The 24,878-nt window shown below is 36.6% G+C and overlaps 2 protein-coding genes across 2 annotated transcripts; both read right to left on the bottom strand.

Annotated features, from left to right (window-relative positions):
* Positions 1–2,190: 2,190 nt before the first annotated feature.
* On the bottom strand, positions 2,191–20,736 carry LOC142342812 (ATP synthase F(1) complex subunit alpha, mitochondrial-like). The gene is made up of 7 exons (XM_075394400.1): positions 20,598–20,736; positions 20,134–20,532; positions 11,995–12,310; positions 9,250–9,490; positions 3,859–3,994; positions 3,278–3,628; positions 2,191–2,470 (listed from the first exon to the last, which is right to left on the bottom strand). Exons 1-7 carry the CDS (start codon positions 20,631–20,633, stop codon positions 2,327–2,329), a joined length of 1,623 nt encoding a protein of 540 aa, XP_075250515.1. The 5' UTR covers positions 20,634–20,736; the 3' UTR covers positions 2,191–2,326.
* LOC142342813 (uncharacterized) lies at positions 20,698–22,146 on the bottom strand. Its single transcript, XM_075394401.1, has one exon. The coding sequence runs from the start codon at positions 21,605–21,607 to the stop codon at positions 20,738–20,740; it is 870 nt and encodes a 289-aa protein (XP_075250516.1). The 5' UTR covers positions 21,608–22,146; the 3' UTR covers positions 20,698–20,737.
* Positions 22,147–24,878: the final 2,732 nt, after the last annotated feature.

Genomic DNA, 24,878 nt, shown 5'->3' on the forward strand with positions numbered 1-24,878 from the left:
TGAAACTGCGTTAAGTCACGAGCAAAACCTCGACTGATGTAATACGAAAAAGGTGATGCGAATTAAATAGCAGGACAAGTCCTAACCTACAAGTCAAAGAGTTTGCAATGACTAAAAAAATACTAGACCAAAAATGTCTATCAATGGATTCAGACAAAATGGATTAAGACAACAATCAACTATAGCAGATTTATCATTTTACAAATTGAAAATTCAAAAATTTAAGTTAAATTCCCCCTCACAGTACAAAAAACCACAAGCTAGAAGGCGACTTTTTCTTCAATTTTATCACTCAAAAATAATACTGAATAAATTTAACGGCGCAAACTCATTCGCTTTTTCTCTCCACTTCTTTTGGTGTGACCAAAATCATGAGCTCAATTTGACTTCAAAATTCATGAAAAATATGAACATAGCAGGCCGATATACGCTTGTGGCCTACCATGAATTGAAACAACTAAAGAAATAAGATTGACATATCGACAACTAGCTTTTTAATAGACCACTCGACTTTTTGGGTTAGATTCGGACACATTTGCTCTGCAAGGAAAAAACCCTAATGGAGCTTTTTTACAATTAATATTCGATATTGAAAATCAATACTCTATTACTCAAGAATTAGGGCATATAAGTTTGGCACTACTTAGATGGACAATATGATGACACACTATAGATGACTTTTAATTAGTAAATGTTCATAAAAGTTCCACAAGTGAGTTCAGAAGTCTTTTTGAGTGAGGTAAGTCACGCAATTGACCTAAAAGCAGAAATGACGACACAAACACAAATTTTAACCGGAAAGCAGAAATCACTGAAGTCATTGAAAAGTCAATTCCAAGAAATCAGGGTAAGACGAAACAAAAATCTGTTAGACGATAAAAAATTAGGAGCGCAATAATAGCCGCCTGGAATTGCTGTCTCTGCTATTAAAAAGAACTTGAAAACACATCAGTAACAGGAAAACGCCAAAAACACGGAAATAGCATAAAAACACTGAAATAGCATAAAAACACTGAAATAGCATAAAAACACTGAAATAGCATAAAAACACTGAAATAGCATAAAAACACTGAAATAGCATAAAAACACTGAAATAGCATAAAAACACTGAAATAGCATAAAAACACTGAAATAGCTTAAAAACACTGAAATAGAAATACCAAAAAACGCAAGTAGTTTGCAACAAAATATCACCTTTTGTCAGAAAATCTACCAAGTCTCTGAGAGAAACAGAAGATTGGAAATGAAAGGACATTTCAACCATTATTCTGGAACTTTCGACAACGTCTTCTCATATAGCAGTCAGCCACCCAATACTTGTTTCAGAAAAATTTACTGCAATGTGCATTTTTTAAGTAATAAGTATCATGTCACACTTCATTACTGACACTTCATAGTAGCAACAAACTACTAGAACAGCTACACAATTCACTAAATGCTATAAAGAATTGAAGATTACAAATAGCCCTAACATCTTGAACATAGCAAAATAATGAAGAAAAGTGGGTCTAAAAGTGTAATGTTGCTTTCAAATGGTCAAAATAATTCCGAACACAAGTTTACTATCTTAAGATTATTGAAACACCTTTGGTGACTAAACCAACTTTTCTCGCTCTCAAAAACCATGAACATAAAAAAGCACTCTTCTCTCTGCTCTTCACTGCGTTCAGCCGACCAAATGAGCAAGTGTTAACATGCGCCCTTGACTTTCTTCTAAAACTATCGCTCAAGACGCTCCACAACTACTTTTCGAGTTGTAAATTTTCACTCGACGAAAGGCGCCTTTCCAGGCGCCGTTATCCTTTTGAGACCAAGTAAACTCCATTTCGGTCCACGTCTATCAAAAACACTACTCTGATGCAAATAACTCTTGCTTTTACTGCATATCCTATTCAATTCTCATTAGCTATCATTTTTGATTTGTCACTGACACGTTTTATAACCTGCTGCTTTAAGGCTCTTAACTATATTAAGTGCGCGTAAACATATGCCCATTTTTCATGCTCATACCTGGATCGAATTTTAGCCCCTTTTCTTCTAGATGAACTGTCTGATTGAGTTAAAAATTTCTCGTAACACAGGCTAAACGCTCTTATCGCAGTATGTTTCACATATTAAATCTCAAATTCCACGTCAACAATGTTAACTCTCCATTTATTCTTCAAACCTCAATTTATCAAAGAAATGATATTAGTATTCAACGTTAATTCCAAGTTTTCATGTTACATTTTAGGTGGATCATAGCTATATAGAGAAATCCTCGTTTTCAATGTGAGTTCTCAATTGTACAGTTAAGTCGTGAAGTTCGTCAACGTCATTTAATTCATTAGGACTCATTTGGGTCAAATGTTTCCATAAACGTCTCCACAATAGTTTTCAGCTTTGCCTCCAGATCTTCAGTCAAGCTGCCTGCCTCCTTCAGTTTGTTCAGGAAATCTTGATGAGTTGAAGTTACGTGTGCCATAAATTTCTAAACAACGCTTCGCTTTAGAATGATGAAGCCAGTAACTCTAATTGTAGCCCATATTACAAATTAAACATGACCAACTTACGTCGGGCGAATTGCTCTTAAATGAATGGCAAGCGGTTGGCTTCGTCAGCAGCCAGCTAATTACAGCGGGTGTTGAGTCGCGGAGATCGAGCGCACGATTAAACTTAATGCCCTTCGGTCTTTAACTGATTATCCCGTTTTGAAAACGAAACATAACCGACGAAACGTCGGAAGAATTGCTCTCGAACTAGTGGGTGCTCTAATCAATTGCAGCCTGCTTTAGTCGGGGGTGGGGGGGGGGGGGGTGGGCTTCAAATAACCACATTAGAGGTTAACATATACCACTATTAAGATTCAAAGTTAAAAATGACACCAGTTTCGGCGCACTTTTCATTTGACTTTTAGTATTAAATTGCCGCCAATTGAGTTTAGCTGCTTGAAATTGTGAGAGAGAATTTTATATCACGCGAAACGCAAAAAGTCAAGGGCGTAAAAGTCACTCGAAAAGTCAAAATTGTCGAGCGACAATTTTGCATAAAAACAACAGGACACACCCGTTTACAATAATTGCTATGAACTTCGTTCACGAGCAATTTAATAATCGTAATAATATTTGCAGTACCAGCAGTAAACCGCATTAAAAAGCTCTGCATGACTATTATAATCGCTACAAACTTCGTTGGAGTTCAAATAAAAAACTTGATCAACCATCCATTTTGTTTTTGAAGTTTTTCACAACAGTAACAAAATTTTGAAGCTTTACACCCAGATTTGGCATAGACCAACCTTCTCAAATTTAGTGATCTGGCTAGGGTCCAATTTGTCTAGATATCCTCGCACACCAGTGAAGATAACGGCCACCTGTGATTCAATTCCCATGGGTACATACTGACCTTGCTTCAACAACTCGGTCAACCGCACTCCCCTGTTCAACAAATTCTGTGTGGCCTGATCCAAATCAGAGCCAAATTGTGCAAAAGCAGCAACCTCTCGGTACTGCGCAAGCTCCAGTTTCATAGAACCGGCGACTTGTTTCATGGCCTTGGTCTGAGCTGCGGATCCTACTCTGCTTACAGATAGACCGACATTAATGGCTGGTCGGATACCCTTGTAGAAGAGCTCAGTCTCTAAGAAAATCTGAAACAAACAGCAGATCGTTAAGTCACTCATATTGAGAAATCATTCCTATTAACTGCAAGTTACAAATCGCGCTTCCAATCCAGCGGAAGATCGCCAAGTCGACTGATTTTTGGGATGCAAAGCACAACTAAAATTTTTGCATTCTGATATCTGCTTTTTCATGCCTAGCCATTATGACAGTTACAATTTACTAACTAAGTACATTTCTAGCATATAAAATGACGCACCTGTCCGTCAGTGATGGAGATCACATTGGTTGGAATATAGGCAGACACATCACCAGCCTGGGTCTCAATTACGGGCAGGGCAGTCAGAGATCCTCCTCCATTCGTATCGTTCATTTTAGCGGCTCGCTCCAACAACCTGAAGTATTTTTACTTAGATATCTACTTTCCGACTAACGTCGAACAAATTAATATCTAAGACTGTCCAGGTCTCCATTGCTTTGTAGCCTACTTCCAAACGCGGGTGGGCCAGGGGTACTGGATTGCTATGGGGCAATAATTACTAGGGGGCTTCAAATGATCTAAATTGCTCATTCACAATTTTATGCAAATGGCGAAAGTTTACATTTCAAAAGTCAAGTGCGCCAAAATTAGTTGCATTTCACTTCGTTAAATATTAACGAAATGCAGCTAATTTGGGCGCACTTAAAAAAGTAAATTTTCGCCACTTGCATAAACTTGTGAATGAGAGCAATTTAGATCACGCAGAAGTGAAGGACGTAGAACTCACTCGATAAAACATTAGACAAAAATACACACCATTACAATCACTGCTTCGCATACTCGAGCAATTAAAAACGACAAATTGAAAAAAAAACAGAAGTTAGCAAACTGTGAGCACGAAATTATTAAGGCAGACCCTTGAAACATGTAAAGTCATTTGATTGCAATAATTAACAGCAAAATATGGCACCCTTACATTTTTCTGAAAAGTAAGAAAATCTGACCCCATACGCAGAAAACCGTTACTTAAATTATATTCAAAATTATTATTTAACATTTTAGCTAGCGATTAAAAAATAAGAAAATTTTTTAAGGAATAGAATTTTAAATTGAATTAACAGACTAAAGCAGTCAAAATTTTATAACAAGCCAACCGAACACTAAAAATACAAAAACAGTTACTGTATGAAGCAGACTAGTAAAATTAAAATTTGGAACCACGCTAAACGACGCAAAGTAAAAATTAGACCAAATTAAAACGATTGAAGTGTTTTTCAAAATCTAACTTGATCAATACTTCGACAGAAGGAAACACCCTTCTGACAGAGTTGCTCAGTCAAAATCAATAGTAGCAAAGACAACCAAGAGACGAAACAAGACAGTAGAACACGGAGAATTATGAGAAAAATATGCTAAAACGTTAAACCAAAAACTTTAATGGGCCGATACATCGGTTCAGATGTAAATTCTGAGGAATCAAATAGCACACGTACTGAACGGCCCTAAAACCGCCCTGAGTTCAATATTAAAGAAATCAACCAGAGTTCAATTTTAAAGAAATCAAAATAGAACACTGATCAAAAAAACAATTTTTGTAATAATTCTTTTCAAAAACGAATTTAAGTCTGCCCAATGGATTTCAAACGACAGGCTCTTGCTCCATTAGATTTTTAGCCTATTTTTATCGGAGGAGGTAGCATTTTAAGGTGTCAAAGATTCAGAAGGAAAAATGGCACCTACTTCGGATCACTGGTCACAACTACAATAAAAAATTGCGAGAATCAAGTAAGCGACAAATTCTGAAAGGAGTAAATTATAACGTTAAACCTGGAACAAAACAGTCAAACGAAACTGTTGCAGTAAAGAATTTTTACAATAATTGCATTACTTCGTCTGAGAGCAAGAACAAAATAGCACTCGCCCAATCAACTACAAGCTGAAAGCTTCCCCTCGAAAGGTTGTAGCTAGTCTACTGAAGATAATTACATCGATATAAATCGCCCAAAAATTGTTATTAACATCTCAAATTCAACAGACATAAAACGTTTTACTAATTAATACTTTCAGTTAGTTTTCAGCTAGCTTTTGTTCTAATGATATAAGCATTGCAATCGACCTATGTCATGACCGAGTTCCAAAAATCAAAACTCCCTGAAAGAATAAATTTGTTCAGTTTAGTTCAACAAATTTTAAAACAATGATAAACATTTAAGTCCTGACCAGAGCAGTTAATCCAAGAGAGCCGACTTTTATGTCACAAGGAGAGATTTTCTTTTTCAAGAACCAATTAAATTTTATAAGGGAGATGCCCCCAAAAAAAGCTGGCTCAAACATGTTAAAACAAACTTGCGTTCGAACAAAAATGGAAAACCCCGGAGAACGATATAAATCTCTTAAAACAAGCACAAGGCTATTCATTTATATCTGTTATATCATTCTCTGACAAATTTCCAAGCATTCTTTTTTCTCTAAGTTAACAAATGTAATATATAATATATATATATATATATATATATATATATATATATATTACATTTGTTATATATATATATATATATATATATATATATATATATATATATATATACATATATATAAATATAATGTAATACACATGTTATATACTGTAAACTTACACGAAACAAAAAGGATCTGCATAAGGAGAGATTTGTATCAGGAGATTATATATATATATATATATATATATATATATATCTATATATATATAATATATATATATATATATTCGGATTTATACAGATCCTTTTTGTTTCGTGTAGGTTAAAATGTCAATGCCAGTTCCTTCACTCTTCGTTCACCTAAACGTGATTTTTCCATTAATTTTGTCTGATGAAAGTTTTTACTATGTCACTTTGATGATTCTGTCTAAGTACTCGAGCTAATAATGTTAATAAATCGAAAGATTTAGCTCAAAAAAGATGCTATTTTGTTTTTTACTTCGTCTAACCTCTGAAGTAATTCAAGATTTTGCTCTTCGTAAGTATTCAATTATTCTATTTGCCACTTTGCAGATCAACACGCCATATATGAGCCAATAGGTTTAATTGAGCTGAGATCTGAAAGGATACTTTTCTGCTTTATCTAATTCGCAATCTAACCATACCTAACATACTATGTAGACTGAGTTCCATAATTTCTTTTTCAAGGAAAGCAATCTCCTCATGGTCTCAGTTGTGGTTAAAAATTTCGTTTCTTCCTTATTCAACGTTAAAATAATTTCCACCATAATTTTGATATCAGATTTGATTCTAGTTCAGATTTATCACATTTTCCAAATACGTTGGTATAATCGGCAAGTATCACAACCTGATTTCTTTCAGGCACAACTGGCGGATCGCTGATATAGATTATAAACAACAGTGGTCCTAAAACTAAGCCCTGTGGTACTCCAGTTTATTTTCCTGTTAGTTATTTCCGATTTGAACACACTGAATTTGATCTTGAATATATCTTACGCAAGCTATGTTTTTGCTCGAAATCCGTAGTTTTCCGACTTATAGTAAATTTGATGGTCAACGGGACTGATAGATCTAATAATGTTAATAATGTACAATGTTCCTTGACGTTTTTGCTATGTTGGTTTAAAAGATTCAATATAGTTTCAAACATGGCATCCACCGTTTCAACTATTGGACCTTTTACTGAGGAAGCCCATCTGCTTCGAGGAAAAAAATATATCAAAACAATATAGGTCGCCTAACAGCCTTCTGTGTTCCATCATTCAATATTTTTTCTAAGGACAGGTAATATTGATAGGGGTCTATAATTAAAGACCTCATTTTTATTACGTTTTGTGTACTGTTATCACTCTAGCTGTTTTCAATATTTCGAGAAAAACTTTCAATGCACCGATTAAAAAGCAAAGTGCGTCACAAAGGAGTTTTATTCAAGAAGCCTATTTCATTACAGAAACTTTTATTTCACAGACTACTTTATATTCTACACTTCAGTGAAACTGGTTTTAGAAAAACAATGTGACCTGTGATTTTAGAATCACAATCGCAAGATATCATTCTTTGCCAGGCTCGGTACTACTCCGACAAATGGAATCTTTCAATTTCTCTACTTCAAAGTTTTCATCTTGATTTGTGAGATCTTCTGTTCAGTTTTGGGTTTTTGGGTCTTCGCTGCTGTCCAATAAGCTTTCGTAAAAACTTGCTTAAGCTTTTCTTAAGATTCAAACAATTTAATTTTTGTTTGAAAAGCACTTCTGGTCTCAGTTTATTCGTTCATTTAATTTTTTACCAAAGCTGTCCTTTTTTGCACAATTTTTTTTATCTCATTTGCTATCAGTGATCTGTTTTCCTATTCATCATTTTTTGAAAGTGTTTGAAGTGAAAAGTTCAAAGCACTGAGCTGAGCAATGAGTTTTGTTGCTAAATTATCTTAATCTGCACATACAATATGCTTTCTCCAAATGATTCACAGGAGCTTCAGGAAACTAATTTAGGAGATTTGTGCAAAACTTTTACCCCAAAAAACCTCCTCTCAGTTAGGACCCTAACAGCGACTTTTTTAAAAACTTTGAGCATCTCTGATTCAAACCATTGACCTCCCGCTTCACAACCATATGCACTGCAGACTGTGCTATTTGGCCCCTATTATTGCTATGCTGCAACCGACTTTATACTAGCAACAAGCCTTACTTCGGAGAAATGAAGAACAAAAAACGTGAAAAAGTCACTTGAGAAGTCAAAGAATGTTTTAGAAGAGCGCAAAATGGTCAAGCGAAAAATTTGAATAAAAAAGACCAACACGTTTACAATAATTGCTATGAACTTCGTTTAGGAGCAATTAATCATTAACTCCTCTTCGACATAAAAAACTGATAAGAAACCAAAACAAACCTTTGGTTCGTAACTTATCGGTTACAAATTACAATTCCCGAAACTACAATACTCATTTTAAAACACAACTGATCAACGTCGGGCAAATTGCTCAAACGAATGACAAGCTGTTGGTTTCATCAATTGCTAGCTACCACTAAGGATGCCAGTTTTTAAAAATGACTGGGGGCGAAGCTGTGTTCGGGGGCAAGCGGAGACGAGCGTTCTGTGTCACGATTGGAATGAGAAGGAAAGTCAACGAATTGGGGGAGCGGTTGAATGAGTGGGGGGGGGGGGGGGGGTTGAATGAGGGGGGGGGGGGGGTGCTGTGTGGGCGGAGTGAGGGCTTGAGGGCTCCAACTACTCAATGAACTGCCCTATACTATAAATTTGTCTCCAACAGCTTCGTTGAATCTAAAGCTGAAAGAGAACTGCACAGCACCTTAACTCTCCGGCTTTTCCTGTTTTTCGGGACGAAGATCAAATGATTAGACACAAAGTCGGTAGTACGAATTGACGAGGACTCAAATAATTGTTCGTTTGAGAGCAAGTGAAATGGACAATTCTTAGATATTATTTTTCAATACCTCTTCACACTCTTCACCTATTAAAACCAGTTTTTCAACGCAGTTTAATTTTCTCGCGTGTTAACCATATTCCGCTGCTGCTGACTTTCCTACGATAGAGCTAAACAGATCGCACAAAAGACACAGCAGCAATACAATCTATTTATAGCCTCGTCCACCGCTTCGCATCTATTGAAAACAGTATTTATCGATACTTTCCATTTGAATATTATTTTATTTTTAAACCAAAAGATTACCTAGAGTGCAGGTAGAAGACATCTCCAGGGTAGGCTTCTCGACCAGGTGGTCGCCTCAGTAGCAGGGACATCTGTCTGTAGGCCACGGCCTGTTTGGACAAATCGTCATAGATGATAAGTGCGTGCTTGCCATTGTCACGGAAGTATTCGCCCATTGCGCAGCCAGAATAAGGTGCAATATACTGAAGAGGTGCGGCATCCGAGGCTGTTGCCGACACAATGATTGAGTATTGCATGGCTCCTAGAAAATTTAAGGGACATTGGTGTTAAAGCGATCAGATTTTCAAATTTTGTTCTTTTCAGAACCTAAACATAGCCGGCAGATTGCCGAAATAGCTGCAAAATGCGTGCCGTATAATGTAGATAGAAGCATACAGATAAGTTGAAAAAGTTATTGGCGCCGCTCAAAAATCCATGTAAAAAGCATTCAGCGATAAATTACTAAAGCTTGTTAAAATTGATTCCACAGAAGCCTTGGAATTATGGACCTTTCTTTATTACACATGAGTTCCATAAATCAATTCAAAATAAATTTAAGTTTTGAAGTGCACAAGTTATTTTATTGAGTGAGGTAACTAATGTATGATCATAATCTAATCATGCAAATGACCTATAAACTATGGCTAGAGGGTGACACATGACGCAAACACCGTTAGTGATTACATGATTACATTAACGAATAATTACATGATATAACCTTGTGGGAATCAATGATACAGAACAAGAGAGGAAACAGCTGAAGACAATTGGCAAGAAAGCGAAACTTTGAAAACCAGTGGCCCCAATCACCCAAGAGCCTGATAACAGACGACCAAAACCATTAACCACAGCATATAAAATTTTAAGTCAAAAATACTTTTTAGCGGTTCTAATGGTTGAAAAGGGACAATATAACTACAAATGAAAGCAAGATTTACAAATTTTACAAAACAAATAGTATCACAGTGAAAGAAAACGCTGGCTACTACAATAGAAGGCCAAAAATTTACTGTTATTTTTGAGACTAAGCGATACAAGAAAAACAAAACACCAAAAAACAAACGTTTTCGAAAAGCAGGCGTCGAAATCTCGAACGATTGCCATCAACTCAAACGACTAATTAGATTCAAATATTATTCATTACCGATGAAATCTGCCATTAAGGAGATTAAGTGAAAACAGCATTAAGTACAACAAACATACCCAGCAGATTGCCGGAAAATAGCCGCTGTTGATTAGGATTAAAAGAGAAAAAACTAATGAAGATTTTTGTAGAAGATTATTTTGATGTCATTTTTTTGGAGCTGAACCTACTCCTGTTTGGTAGTGGGACGACACAGGAGCTAGTATCAATACTAATAAGCAATAGAGATGGTAACTAAGAACAAAGTGCGAGTAACTGGCATCTAAAATTGGGCTTTATGGGTTTATCCTGTTTCTATTTGATTTCGTTTTGCTACTGAATCTGTTCATTTTGAATTGCTTTGCTGAGCAACGGCTGTCTAAAAAACCACAATACAAAAAAAACCACAGTACAAATTAAAAATAAATTAGGAGCGCTATAATAGCCGGCTGAGAAGCTGAGGCGGCTACTAAAACCAACAAAAAATCTCACAAAATATTTTGAGAACAATTAGTTTCAAAGTAATGAAAACCACTAGCTGTAACCTCAAACGCGAACTCCGTTGTGCATATTTATGCTGCTTTAGCAACCAATGATATTTTCATTAGGGATACTAGGTGATAAGACAACAGAAATAATAAAGATCAAAAACCAAATATTCAAAATTTTTTGACAAATAGTGTCAAAGTTTGAGAAAGAATAGCTGCCAGTCGATGAGTTAAATCAGATGCCAATAAGCTCAAATAGAACAAATGTATCAAATTAATAGCGCTCAAGAGAATAAGATTGAAAACAGCAGTAAAATTGTCACATGTATAAAAATTTGCCTTCAAAAAACTACAAAATTCTTGCCCCACTTTTACGGAACTTGGATAAAAATCACGCCTCAAACCTACTAGCTTTTTGATCACTATACTAATCCAACGTGATTAAATTCACCACTCTAATTTGACTTCACTGGAGTGAAAAAAAACGCAAACAGATCTTAGACAGCACACCAATACAATCAAAACGAACACCGCAAAATAGCTCCACTCAGCTTACATCTATTAACATAAACCGACTAATGTCGGAAAAATTGCTCTCGAATGACTGGCGGGGCGTGTATTTTTCTTCATGGGTGCAAACATCCGACGAAGGTAAGTTTTGAACCTCGACCTTCACGTCGACAGAGGCATTAACCACGCAGCTATCAGAGCCTTGTCATCGCATCTCTAACAATCGGTTTTGTTTGAACACTAAACTTTATTTCGGAGAGAGCAATTGAAATCACTCAAAAATCAAGAAGTGCATGGAAAAGTCACTTGAGAAGTCGATGATTTTTCTAGAAAGCGCGCAAAAAACGGTCAAGCGAAAAATCTGCATAAAACACACACGTTCTTCTGATTCAAGAGCACCTAATCAGTTCGTGGATTTGCTATAATGTCCATGTTATAATTTCTGAGCACAAAACTCGACTGATCAGAAAAATTCCAGGCTATCGAACAAAGCTGCAGCATAAAACAGAATATGCTGTTAAGTATTATGTTCTATAAGGCACCAAATGATGAATCACCAAATGAATAATCAGCAAATGATGAATCACCAAATGATGAGTAAAAAAATTACCCTTCCGTTTTGTTACCAGATTGCATTGAACGTACCCGAGTCAGTCAATCTTTTCACCAGCTGAGCAACTGTACTTCTCTTCTGTCCAATAGCAACATAGATACAATACAGCTTCTTTTTCTCATCATCTCCGTCGTTGAATCGCTTCTGGTTGATGATAGTATCAATGGCAACTGCAGTTTTGCCTGTCTGACGATCTCCAATGATCAATTCTCGCTGACCTCGGCCGATGGGCACTAGACTGTCCACGGCCTTGATTCCAGTCTGCATTGGCTCTTTGACTGATATTCTAGGGATAATTCCCGGTGCTTTCAGACCAACTCTTCTCCTTATTTTGGCATTGATTGGTCCCTGCAAGTTGAATAAATGATTTCACATTTTACTAGAATTGCACTGATATAACACTGCAATTAATTCAATTGGAAGACTATGTTAGATACGTTGTAGAACCATACATCCGGACGTCTGATGAAATGCTCAAACGTGATTTAAAATTCTATTTTGATTAATTTGGGTGGGATTACCATCTTTTGGTGTCTATTTTAAAAAAATGTGCCAGGGTTTATTTTCGACAAACAAATTTGAATAAATTAGACACGTATTCCATTTCTTGCAGTATACTTCTAATCTTTAGCGCATAGTTCTGAGAGTGAATAACAAAAGGACGGTACCAACAACTTCCAGGATCTCCATTTGAGGCCAATTACCAAACAAACCGACTGACGTTGCACAAATTGCTCTCAAAAGAGAAGCGGGGCAATTAATTCAGGGTCTACAGCCTAGACTTAATTTTAGTACCAAACTTTACTTCAGAGTTAGAGCAATTGAGATCAATCAAAAATGATGACAATCGTGAAAAATTCATTTGAATCAAAGAACTAAGCTTTTGTTCTAGAACAAAAGCGCGAACACGATCAATTAAAAAACTTCCATAAAACGTTGTCAAAAGAAATCCGGAAGCGACAGAACTTCCAACGCAAAACTTTTACCAATTTTTTAATGCAGCCGAGCCCGCCATTTCTGTCCGAAAACAATTATTCTTTACCAGAGAAAAACCATTGTAACGGCGGAAATTTCAACGTGGACATCATTGAAGCGAGCAAAAAATAATTTCATTCACAAAACAAAAAACTGCTGAGCTCTAGAAATTAAGTCAAGATTTTGAGAGAGAAGGGTGACCAAGAAATCTTGAAACGGCAAAATTTTGTATTAGAACCAACTATATCAAGTAAAGTTTGAAACAGCAAAACTGGTAAGCTCCAAGAACTGACCGCGTTAATAATTGTCACGAAATATCCTGTCTTAAAAATTCTAAGCTCTCTGCAACCAGAAAGACATTGGGGAAAGCACAAGTCCGAAAAAAAATTTTGAGGAAACTGAATTGAGTAAAAACGGAATAGTTTTGTCACATCTTTGAAAATAAACAATACTTCTCTTGTTAGAAATGTCCTAACAGTTAATTCAAACTCTGGGAAAATTATAAATCATCAGGGAATAGACAAACGAAACAGTTAAAACAAAAAGGCTGAAGAACAATTTTTTCTACGCGAAAGAATTTTTGCAAAAAAAAAAGAATAGCGGTGCAGATGTTGACAAAATGTTATGTAACTCCGACAAGATGTTATGCGATTATGTTAAATGAAACCAACTGCAAACAAAATTGAAAAAACATACCGACTACCGTCGGGCGAATTGCTCTCTTGAAACGACCGGCGAGCGGTTGGCTTCGTCAGTAGCTAGCCACGGTTTAGTGAGGCTGGCTTTAGCTACTTTTAGTTTTCAACCCTGGTTAGTAAATAAAAAAACTGATATTTTACTTGAAAAATGTTGTAAAATTTGAAAGAAAAGCTTCAAAACTTCGCAGTGAAAATGTTCGAATATATTTTTGTCTCTTGAGTTATGTCAAGTAACCCATCTGCAAGACTTGAAAAGTTTCGTTGGCCAGTAATGATCGTTAAACTCAGGACAAAAAATATTCAAAAATTTTGAAGACAATCGTGCTAAAGTTCAAGATATTGAAATCTTCAAAGCCATTTCATTGTCTCAAGACACTATCCAGTATCCCTATTTCAAGCTTTAAATAGTTTCACTGGCTCAAAGAATCCTTAAATTTTGAACAAAAATTTTCAGAAAATTTGAAGAACTAAATTTTATCAAAAAACTATAAAACTGGAGTCATTAAAATATTGACAACCATTCCATTAACTCTAGAAAATATGCCGCAGCTTATCACCAAACCTTGGAGGAGGTCCCTAAGACCCCGTTGCCAGAAAAATGATAAAACCTTAAAAACTTAAATTGCAAATATTTTTTAAAAAATGTTGATATTAAAATCTTGAAAAACATTCCATTACATCTAGAAGCTAAGCAGTAACCTATAATTAAAACATAGAGGATGTATGTTGCCTCTTGAGGCTAGATAAACCAAAAAAATTAAAATTTTCAAAAAAACTTAAAAATTGCCGGTTTTATCAAAATGCTAAAATTTGTGATATTAAAAAGTTGAAAACTATTTCATGGCCTATAGAAAATTTTCAGTAACTCATTTTCAAACCCCTAAGGAGGTTTTTCTGACCCCTGGGTCAGAAAGAAAGGTGAAAAAATTGAAATTGAACGTTTTGTCAAAAAACGCTAAAACTCGTGATGTTAAAATGTTGAAACCATTCCACTACCACTAGAAACTATGCAGTGACCTATTATAAAACCTATTACATAGAGGAGGTTGCTTGACACCTAGGGCTGAAATAACTCGAAAAATGATAACATTTTCAAAAATCGATTGGTGCACCGGGGGGGGGGGCTGATGGGGGAGGGAGGGAGGGGGCAACAGCGTGGTGGGGGGTGGGGGCAATAGTGGGTGGGGGGTTGTGGGGGGGGGGGGGGGGGGGTCCAAAAGTGGGGGTGTCTTCAACCTTTAAGAACCGCCCTTCACACCATAAGTATAAGTCTCCAAAACAGTTTTGAGCTGAAAGGCTCTAAGAGCACTTACTGCCGCTGGGTGCTACCTGTTCATCCCATTTTTGAGGACGAAAAGCCAAAAGCGTCAGACGGAAAATCGGTCAAGCAAAAAATCGCATAAAAAAGTGACAGGACTAATATAATTGCTACAAACTTCGTTTGAGAGCAATTAAAAAAACCATCTATAAAGAACGCAAACAAAATTATAGGCAAGAACCCAACAGACGTTATTGAAAAAGGTGCCAAACACTAGAACGTGATCATTTCGGCCATGCTTCCAAAATACTGGATAAATACTGTTGAAATCAAGAGCGTTAATTTCTTTATGAATGTTCAAAATTTAACGTGAGTTAAATTTAAATCCCTGACGGTATACAGAAAGCTTAAAGCTGAACAAAGAACAAGCACCGACATTGGGTCAATATATTTACAATTTAATAAAACAAAGAGAACCTCAGGCCAAAAAATACAAATTCAACGCATCAATTATCAAAAGGGACGTTGCTAAACGCATTGATGACAAAACTCCATTCATTGATCCAAAAAAATCTAAAAACAAAAAATTGAGATATTAGCCAGTTTTTCACTTCAAACACCTTATTAGGCTCTCAACACATCAATTCCAGAGGGTTACATATTGATAAAGCCTCTATCAAAATAAAACCGAAAAAGCAAAATTAGCCAAATTGCATAATTTTGGTAATTCATCAGGAAAAGAGAAAGGAAACAGTTAAAACAAAAATGCACATAAACGTTCCTTTGTAAAACATAAGCCAAAAAAATGAAAAAATGGAAAGCGGTGCAAATAAATAGCAGAAAAAATTATAATAGCAACTCCAATAAGATGTCAACCGCATTATGTTAAATGAAATCAACTGCAAACAAAAAAGAGGAAACAAAGGAAAAACAAATCTAAAGAACCCTAACAAAAACAAAATTTTAGTTGAGAACTCAATACCTTATTGAAAAAGGATCCAAACCCTATAATGTGATCATTTCGCCAACATTTTATCAGTTATCTTTGCTAAACTTACGTAACCATCCCCTGTTAATAGAAAGCAAGGCTCCATGATTTTCAGATATGAAATTGAAAATTTCTCCAAAAATTCCAAAACACCGTTTATATAGTTGAAATCAAAAGTATTAACAAATTTTTAATGAATTTCGAAAGTTTAACGTGAAAAATTATTTGAATAATCAATGACAAAATTGAAATCCCTGACGGTATACAGAAAGCCTTAATACAAAAAGCGCCAAATTTATGTGTTTTCAATTTATTCAAAAAACCTGTCAAAAACAGCCATTCAATACCTGAATTATCAAAAGACGTTGCCATACACACCGATGACAAGTAACTCCACTCAAAACATCAAAATTCATTGAAAAACTAAAAATAAAGAACAATTGAGAAATTAGCCCATTTTCCACTTCAAAACGCATTGATTCACAAAAACACTAACCAACTGCAGAGCGTCGGTCAAAACAACCGACGAACGTCGGAAAAATTGCTCGAATGACAGGCGGGGAAATTTAATGCCGTCACCTCGTCTGAGGTATTAACCACTCCGCTATCAGGGCCTGGTTATCATCTCTTAACATTCGGTTTCGTATGAACAACAAACTTCAATTCGGAGAGAGCAATTGAAATCACTCAAAAATCAAGAAATGCGTGTAAAAGTCACTTGAAAAGTCAGATTCCAGAAGAAAAGCGCAAGACCGGTCAAGCGAAAAATTTACTTGAAAAAAGACAATAGTTTACAATATTTTCTTCTCATTCGAGAGCAATTAAAAAATCCATCAAAACCGAATTACAAGCAAAATAAAAGCCAAATTGAACAAAGACGGCTAAAATAGTTATCTATATTCCATTCTCGCAAAAACACATTTCCAAGTGGAATCATTCACTCAACTCAAAAGCATGATCAAAACACTTCTCTCGCTCATAAAGAAAAAGTTAGTTCATTCAACGCAGATCATGATCAAAACATAAACCGACAAATGTCGGAAGAACTGCTCTTGAACGACAGGCGAGGCTGTGTTAATTCAGGGTCTGTAGCCTAGATCAATTTTTTTATGGGTGCAAAAAATCTTGTCACCGCCCGGGAATCGAACCATTGACCTCCCGAACCGTGACCCCAAGCACTTCCAACTCCATCAGAACCTTATTCTTCTTTGCTGCAACCAATTTATATTAGCAATAAGCTTTACTTCGGAGTGAGAGCAATAGAGATCACCCAAAAATGAAGAACGAAAGCGTGGAAAAGTCGAAGAATGTTCAAGAAAAGGGCAAACGTTTACAATAATTGCTATGATCTTCGTTCAAGGGCAATTAAACACTTCTCTCGCTCAGAAAGAAAAAGTCAGTTCATTCACTCAACGCAGAGCATGATCAAAACACTTCTCACTCAGAAAGAAAAAGTAAGTTCACACGGCAATTTCGCTATAAGGTAAAACCCCGCTTGCACAACTAGTACTTCCGGCAAAAACATCAAAAATGAATAATCCTGTTCACATCGTAAAAAAACGTGCCCCCCCACGTCCATTTGCACACCCCACTTATACATGTTATAGCATATTGGTTTCATTTCATACAATTATATACAAACGGCATTTAGAATTTAATTATGCAGCTAAGTTTTGAAATTGAGACGTATACGGTAATTGAACTTTGCTTAAAATGTAAGCAGACAAAGAACAATGCGTGTTTTTAATATTTTTGCGCTTTTCTTCCACATGAATAGCTTTATGGCACTGATTTTTTTTGACAACCGCAAACAAAAATTCATCCATTCGTCTACCGGCACCGGCAATTTATTATGACTAAAATAAGGTATCTCTAAGGACCAAAAAGTACATATTTGGGGGGTGCCAATAGACTGGCTATATAAGGCTGGTGGGGCAATAACAGAAAAGAGCCAAAAAAACGCACCTTTTTACAACAATTGCTTCAAACTTCGTTGGAGAGAATTGAACACTTCGTTTATTACAAAATTGAACATAACCGACTAACGTCGGACGAATTGCTCTCAAACGACCAGCGAGCGGTTGGCTTTGTCATCAGCTAGCCACGGTTTAGTGACCTCTGGGCGCTACCTCATTATCCCGTTTCTGAAGACGAAAGTCAAATGGGTCAGACGAAAAAAACGGCCAAGCGAAGAGTTGCAAAGAGAAACAGGATTAATATATTTGCTACAAATTCCTTTTGAGGGCAATTAACAATGATTTCCTAAAGTGGCTGTTAGATTATTTATGCTTAAAAACATTTCTACTGTAACTCATTGTTAATGAGGATCAGAGATGACATTACGCCACATAACAGCAGCTGAAGTGCGGCAACAACAAAGAGAGAGAGAGAGAGAGAGAGATAGAGTGAGAGAGATAAAAAGTGAGCAAGAAAGAAAAGGAATCCTGCCAACAGAGAGAAAAAGAGACAGGAATATTTTTCATGATTGGATTCGACTCCCCAACTTCTAATTTTCTGGCATTGTTAATAAAAAAGTCATGTAAAAAAAAACTGAAAGGCAAAATCCAAAAAAATTTTTCATCTTCGCAGTAAAAAAAGTTCAAAACCATTTTTTGTCTCGAAAGTTCTGTGAAATAACCTATCTCCGAGAATTGAAAAGTTTCGTTGGCTAGAAATGGTCGTCGAAAAAGACAAAAAATATTGATAAATTTCGGAAAAAATTGCAAACTTTAACAAAATCTTGCTGAAGTTCAAGATACTAATATCTGAAGAAACACTTCAAAGTATCAGGAGACTAACCGGCATCCTTGTTTCAGGCCTCAAATAGTGAAATAATTTCAGGCTCATGAAGATCCATACACTTTGAATATACAAACTTTCCAAAAATTTGAAAAGCTTAAATTTTATCCAAAAATTACTAAAACTAGAGTCATAAAAAATAATGTTCACCATCCCATTAACTCTGGAAACTATGCAGCAGCTTATTATCAAACCTTGGAGGAGTTCCCAGGTCCTCTGGTGCCGGAAAAAGTTCATAAACAGTAAATAGCAAATATTTTAAAAAATTGCTTAAATTCGTGATATTGAACACTCCATTCTTGAAGAACCTTCCATTACATCTATAAACTGTGCAGTAGCATATTATTAAAACCAACAGGAAGTTCCGTGGCTCTTTAGGCTAGAGAAGTTTTTTAATTAAAAAAGTTGCTAAAACTTGTGATATTGAAAAGTTGAAAATTAATCCATGACCAACAAAAATTTTCCATTATTTTATTATCAAACCCTTACGGAGGTTTTCTGACCCTTGAGGTTCAAAAAACCTGAATAATGACTAAATGTCAAAAAATTGAAAAAATGGCAAAAATTGTCAATAGTATGCTAAAATTCGTGATGTTAAAAAGTTGCAAGACATTCCATTTAACCTAGAAATTTTACAGTGACCTATTTTCAAACCCTATAGGGGGTTTCCTTGGCTTTTGAGGCTGAAAAAAACCTAAAAATGACAAAAATTTTCAAAGGAAAAACTTGAAAAAAAGCAAGTTTTATCAAAAAATTGCAACAATTTGTGACATAAAACTATTCCATGACCAATAAAAATTTGTCAGTAAATTATTATCAAAATCCTCGGGATGTTTTCTGGCCCCCGGGTCTGGAAAGACCTGATTAAAAAAAATGAAAAATTGAACATTTTGTCAAAAATTGCTTAAAATGTTGAAACCATTCCACTACGACTAGAAACTATGCAGTAACCCATTATTGAAACCTAGAGGAGATTCCTTGACACCTAGGGCTCATAAAATCAAAAATGTCAAAGCTTGAAAAAAGCGAAAAAAGTATAAATTTGCATTTTTAGCAAGCGGTTGTTCGTCAGTAGCTAGCCACGGTGGGGGGGGGGGGGGGGGTGACACCGTGGGCTTATGGGGAGAGAGGGCGTGTGGGGCAACACTGGGGTGGGGGGGGGCAACAGCGCGGTGGGGGGGGGGGGGCGGCAACAGTGGGGAGTCAACCTATGAACCGCCCTTTACACCATAAGTATAAGTCTCCAAAACAGTTTGAGCTGAAAAAGAGCTGAAAGGCTATAAGGGCACTTAATGCCCGCTGGGCGCTGCCTGTTTTTCCCGTTTTTGAGAAAGAAAAGTCAAAAGCGTCAGACGAAAAATCGGTCAAGCGAAAAATCGCATAAAAAAAGACCGACAGGACTAATATAATTGCTACAAACGTTTGAGAGCAATTAATAATGCCATATCTTCACCTTCCCATCGATGGGCTGTCCCAGTGCATCAACAACACGTCCAAGAAGCTCAGGCCCAACTGGCACGTCAACAATAGCACCCGTTCTTTTGACAACATCGCCCTCCTTGATCAATTTGTCATTACCCAGCACTACAATACCCACATTATCCGGCTCCAAGTTCAAGGCCATCCCTTTAAGCCCCGAAGAAAACTCCACCATTTCTTCGGCTTGGACATTTTTCAAGCCATACACACGGGCAATACCGTCACCAATAGACAAAACTCTTCCTATTTCCTCGACATCGACCTTTTCTTTGTGACCAGCAATCCGTTGTTCCAAAATGGCTGATACCTCGGCAGATCTAAGCCTCGATGTTGTGGATAAATTTCTGAGTGCTAACGAACTGTTCGTTGTAGACTGAAAAACAAGAATTTAACTCTCTCAAAACTGCTACAATTATTGTCAAAAAATTGATAACTTACAGCCCTCACAACTCGAGAAAATACTTTGGAGGCCATCTCAATTTCTGAAAAATAGAACTTCGCATTGTCATCTGAACATCACACTAGCTGATCACGAGAATGTACTACTAATCTAAATTAAATCGTTTAAGAATCAAATCCTACAAAACTGGCACATTATTATATTGAGTGTTTACGGGCACTGCTGCTATCGATTGTTTTAACAATGGAATCTGTCTTGTTGATATGCAGTAGTCGCACACCCACTCCACATTTTGTTCTTTCATGAAAAGATCGTAGGCCGTTTTGGAAAGACCTGCACACATCCTATGATACGAGTTACTGCTGCAACCACTGAAACAATTTAGACGGTCGTCACCCTCTAAAATGTCCTGTCGGCAGCTGGCACAAATCGCAATGTTTAAGTGTGTGATTGGCGCATTTACATTTACAGCATTACTAATTGGCGAGGCTGGTACATTACTTTGATTGTTGTTACCGGATTGAACCAAGTTTGCGGGTTGAATATTTTGGCGATTCTGTTGTACGGCAGATGTCTGATTATCGTTTTTAATTTTCTGACTACTTGAGGCGTTCTTACTATTAGAGACGTTTGTCAGTTGAGTTTTTGCGGCAGATATCGGGACATTTTGAGAGGGAAAATTTTCCTGTGTCTGCACTTGTGGTGGCCGATTTGGTACATTAGACTGATGATTAAACGTATTATGAACATCTCCGCCAGAGTACAGAGTGTTAGGTTGATCATTGCCAATGTTTCCCATATTTGATGGATAAGGAAACGAACGTTGCCCCGTTATGTTACCTGAAAACATGGGCCCTGCAGATTGCATGAACGCAGGGTTACGAGAGGGCCCAAATCCAGAGGAAATATTATCTGCAGTTGTTTGAGAATAATTGAAGAACGAGGAAACATGTTGTGCGTTGTTGGCTGGTATATCAAAGTCAGTCTCAAAGGGATTTTTTGCTATGACGTAATCCTCCTTCGGAGTAGGGGGTTGCATTCCCTCCATAATAAAACTAAAACTGGGTGAATTTGATTTCCTTCAATTGTTTAGAATACCAAGACAGCCAGTTTCCCTAAGTTTGGGGCCATTTTTTATTTGTATACTGAACGCCGAAAGTTATAGTCTCACAATTTTTGCACAGTAAAAACTCAATTTCGGATCGAATACGTAATTTTCCAAAAACTTTTGATAAAAATTTTCAAACTATTGTCACAACCGTCAATCTCTAGTGACTCGTGGGTATCGTCAATCTCTAGAGACTCTTGGGTATCCGGAAGACACCAGTAGCTAATTTACACATTTAACTAGATAGAGGGTTCTATGAATCAATGAGCCCAAGTGTTGCGTACAAGGCCCAAGGGACTAGGATTTAGGCTCCAACATACGTAGCTCCCTTACGAAGCAGGCACTTACTAGAGTAGGGGTTACTTTTATTTAAATTTCAAATCTATGTAAAATCACCATGCATCTTCCGATTCACATTTCTCCAAATTATTCAAGACAGACTATGGTTGTACAGGGATAGCTGACGCAAAAATTTAACGGAAAAGATTTGGGAAAAATAATTATGGGCTTCATTTAAATTGAGCAAATTGTTTATCTGGGGCAAATTCTCGCCGTGTTCATGCTAGTTGAATAGAAAATAAATTTGCCTCCCATAAACTTTTAAACACCTACTAACTTACTATAAAATTACCCATTAACACCTATGAACATAGGTACAACGATATAGTGAGTTCCACTCTGAGGATACCATGCTGAAAGGACTTAGATGAGCTGTTGTTGTGGATTTTCAGGTTGATCTGAGGGGATTTCTCCCTGTGGTTGGATTAGAATCTTGACCACTGATCTCGGTATAGGTGGCAATCACTTGCCAGCTGCCAAGGCGTCGCTCTGAGTTTTGACGATTTTTCATAAGCTTTATAATTCGGAGCCTTAAACAGGTGAATGTTATCCACAAATATTTGCTTGGTACGTTATGATCCACAATAGTAATTTGGGTGTTTCCCATTACAGCTCCCATTACGTGATGTTTACGATGATTGTTGGGAGGGGCTTCACGTTATGCTACAAGCTTGGGGAAGCTATAATGGGAAAGATCCAATTTTCAAAAATTGGTTTCCTTCCTGACGTATTGGAATTACGTCAAAGATTTGAGTTACCACTGTCTTATGCCGATCAGATTCTCAAGTTTTCTCAAATCCAATGACAACTCAATTAGTAAAAGACTTAAATTCCGACTAGAATAAAAACGAATACAATGAAAAGATTCCATCTTCTCAAAAATTAACGGAAATTAACGAGCACGTCAAATTAATACTTGGTATATGATTCCTAACACTGGTGGGAAACCTTTTCTATAGTTTTCATAGTTTAGATACCAACAGCCATTTCTTTTCACTTATTTGATACCAGAGGTGGTTGTCTATAGTTACACCTAAATACTTATTGGAGCACATAGTTATTCTCGCAACCGTATTTATAGCCCCCCATTATGGTATACTTACCGTGATTTGGGGGGGTATAGGTTATCTGACCACTAAGCTGGGGGGGGGGGGGCTATAATGGGAAAGACCCCTATCTTTACGAACACTACAGTTGAAAACTCAAGATCGGCTCCAATTTTGTTTAGTGAACTAGGGTGTTACTATAGGTTGAGTTAAAAAGCTCGTTAAAAAGCGTAGAAACCTGACCTGAACTAAGGGTCAAGACAGTAAATTGAATGGAAGACAGTACCCTGAATGGTTAATTCATTAGCACAGAGTATTTGCTTGGGTAAATTGATCTCATATTCGGTTGTGATAAATTTTTATAAGTCCCATGGGCCTTTGAGGTACGGCCGAGGCTTGCGATAATTACAGTACCAATAAATATTTAATCCACTTAGACTTGTGGAAAATAAGACTCCGTGGAATTCTGGCTTTTAATATGTTGGAAACTTCCGATGTCATTTCCCGAGTTTATTTGGCTGTAAAATCGGCTGTTAATTGCGGCTTGAAGTCACTGGATTTATTAGTTTCACGCTACTCTAATATCAAATCATCGACAGCAAATGAAACGACTGACTGAGATTGAATGCGACTTTCTTAATGCAGCCTGTTCTTGACATCTCAAACCTCTCAGATCTCTCAAAGGATCAAAGGATCTATTCTGTTTCCCCCCCCCACCCCACTTAGATTTAAGCCCTTAAAGCAGGGGGAGGGGTAAGGATAGCTCTTTCTAAAATTTAGAACGTTTTCCATCCCTTCAAAAAATTTGGATTTTGATAGCACGTGTAGTATGAAACGCCAAATTTGAAAGGACACGTTACAAAATGATCGCCTTTTTTCGAAAAATCCGAAATAGCAACCGAAGAAAAATTTTCGAAAATTGGCAAAATGATATCAAGTAAGCACTTAACTTGGAATTTATTCACCTGTGTTTGGACGGGCGGATTAAAAGACTGCCCACAAAAACACAGGAGAATAATTGCCAAGATCTATGCCGATCGACTGCAAAAATTTTGTTGTATGGAACAATAAATTTTGTTCTGTGTATGTGTAGATTTTGCGGAAGAATTATCAACCGATCATATTCGCTACCTTTAGAAAAACTAAAAATGATTAAATTTAAGGTTTGTTTTTATGACTGTAAATAATTTTCGACAGTGTGATCTTTTGGCTAATTCTATCTTCTTAATCTAGTAAGGACTGAATAGCAGAATCCCTGCTCCAGAAACGAAGAAATCAAAAAAGAATTTGACAAAATGTCGAAAATGTATGCATGATTTATCGATTACAAAAAACTGATGTTTTCTATCGGAATCTGTCACTATCTACCTAACTAATATGGGTCAGGTCTACATGGCTAAACATCTCAACAACATTACAATCAGTCCTGAAGTTCACTTGCTGCGATTTTTTGACCGGGAATTTATGGGGGGGGCAGATAAGCGATGTTGTTCAAATCTTTCATTGATGATTTAAAAAAAGTGATGCGTTAGATGTAAATTTCAATGCCGACAATCTGCAACGTGATAGCAGCAATCACTACTATTTAAAGCAAAGTTTAAAAAAATTGGATCTTTCCCTTTTGTGCCCCCCAAACTTAGTGGCCCCGTATTATTTGCTCCTCCCAGATGCGCGTGCAGTATTTTTACATGATTTGCTATGTAATGGCACGTACTATGTAATCAGGAGGCGCATAGAGTATGGAGGGCACAAACGGAAAAGACCAAAAATTTACGATACGTTGTCATTAGCGGGTAGACTGGATATTTCCAACAACTGCCCGCCCC

The sequence above is a fragment of the Convolutriloba macropyga genome, chromosome 7 (genome assembly GCF_964194025.1).
Source record: "Convolutriloba macropyga chromosome 7, txConMacr16.3, whole genome shotgun sequence".
NCBI lineage: Eukaryota > Metazoa > Xenacoelomorpha > Acoela > Convolutidae > Convolutriloba > Convolutriloba macropyga.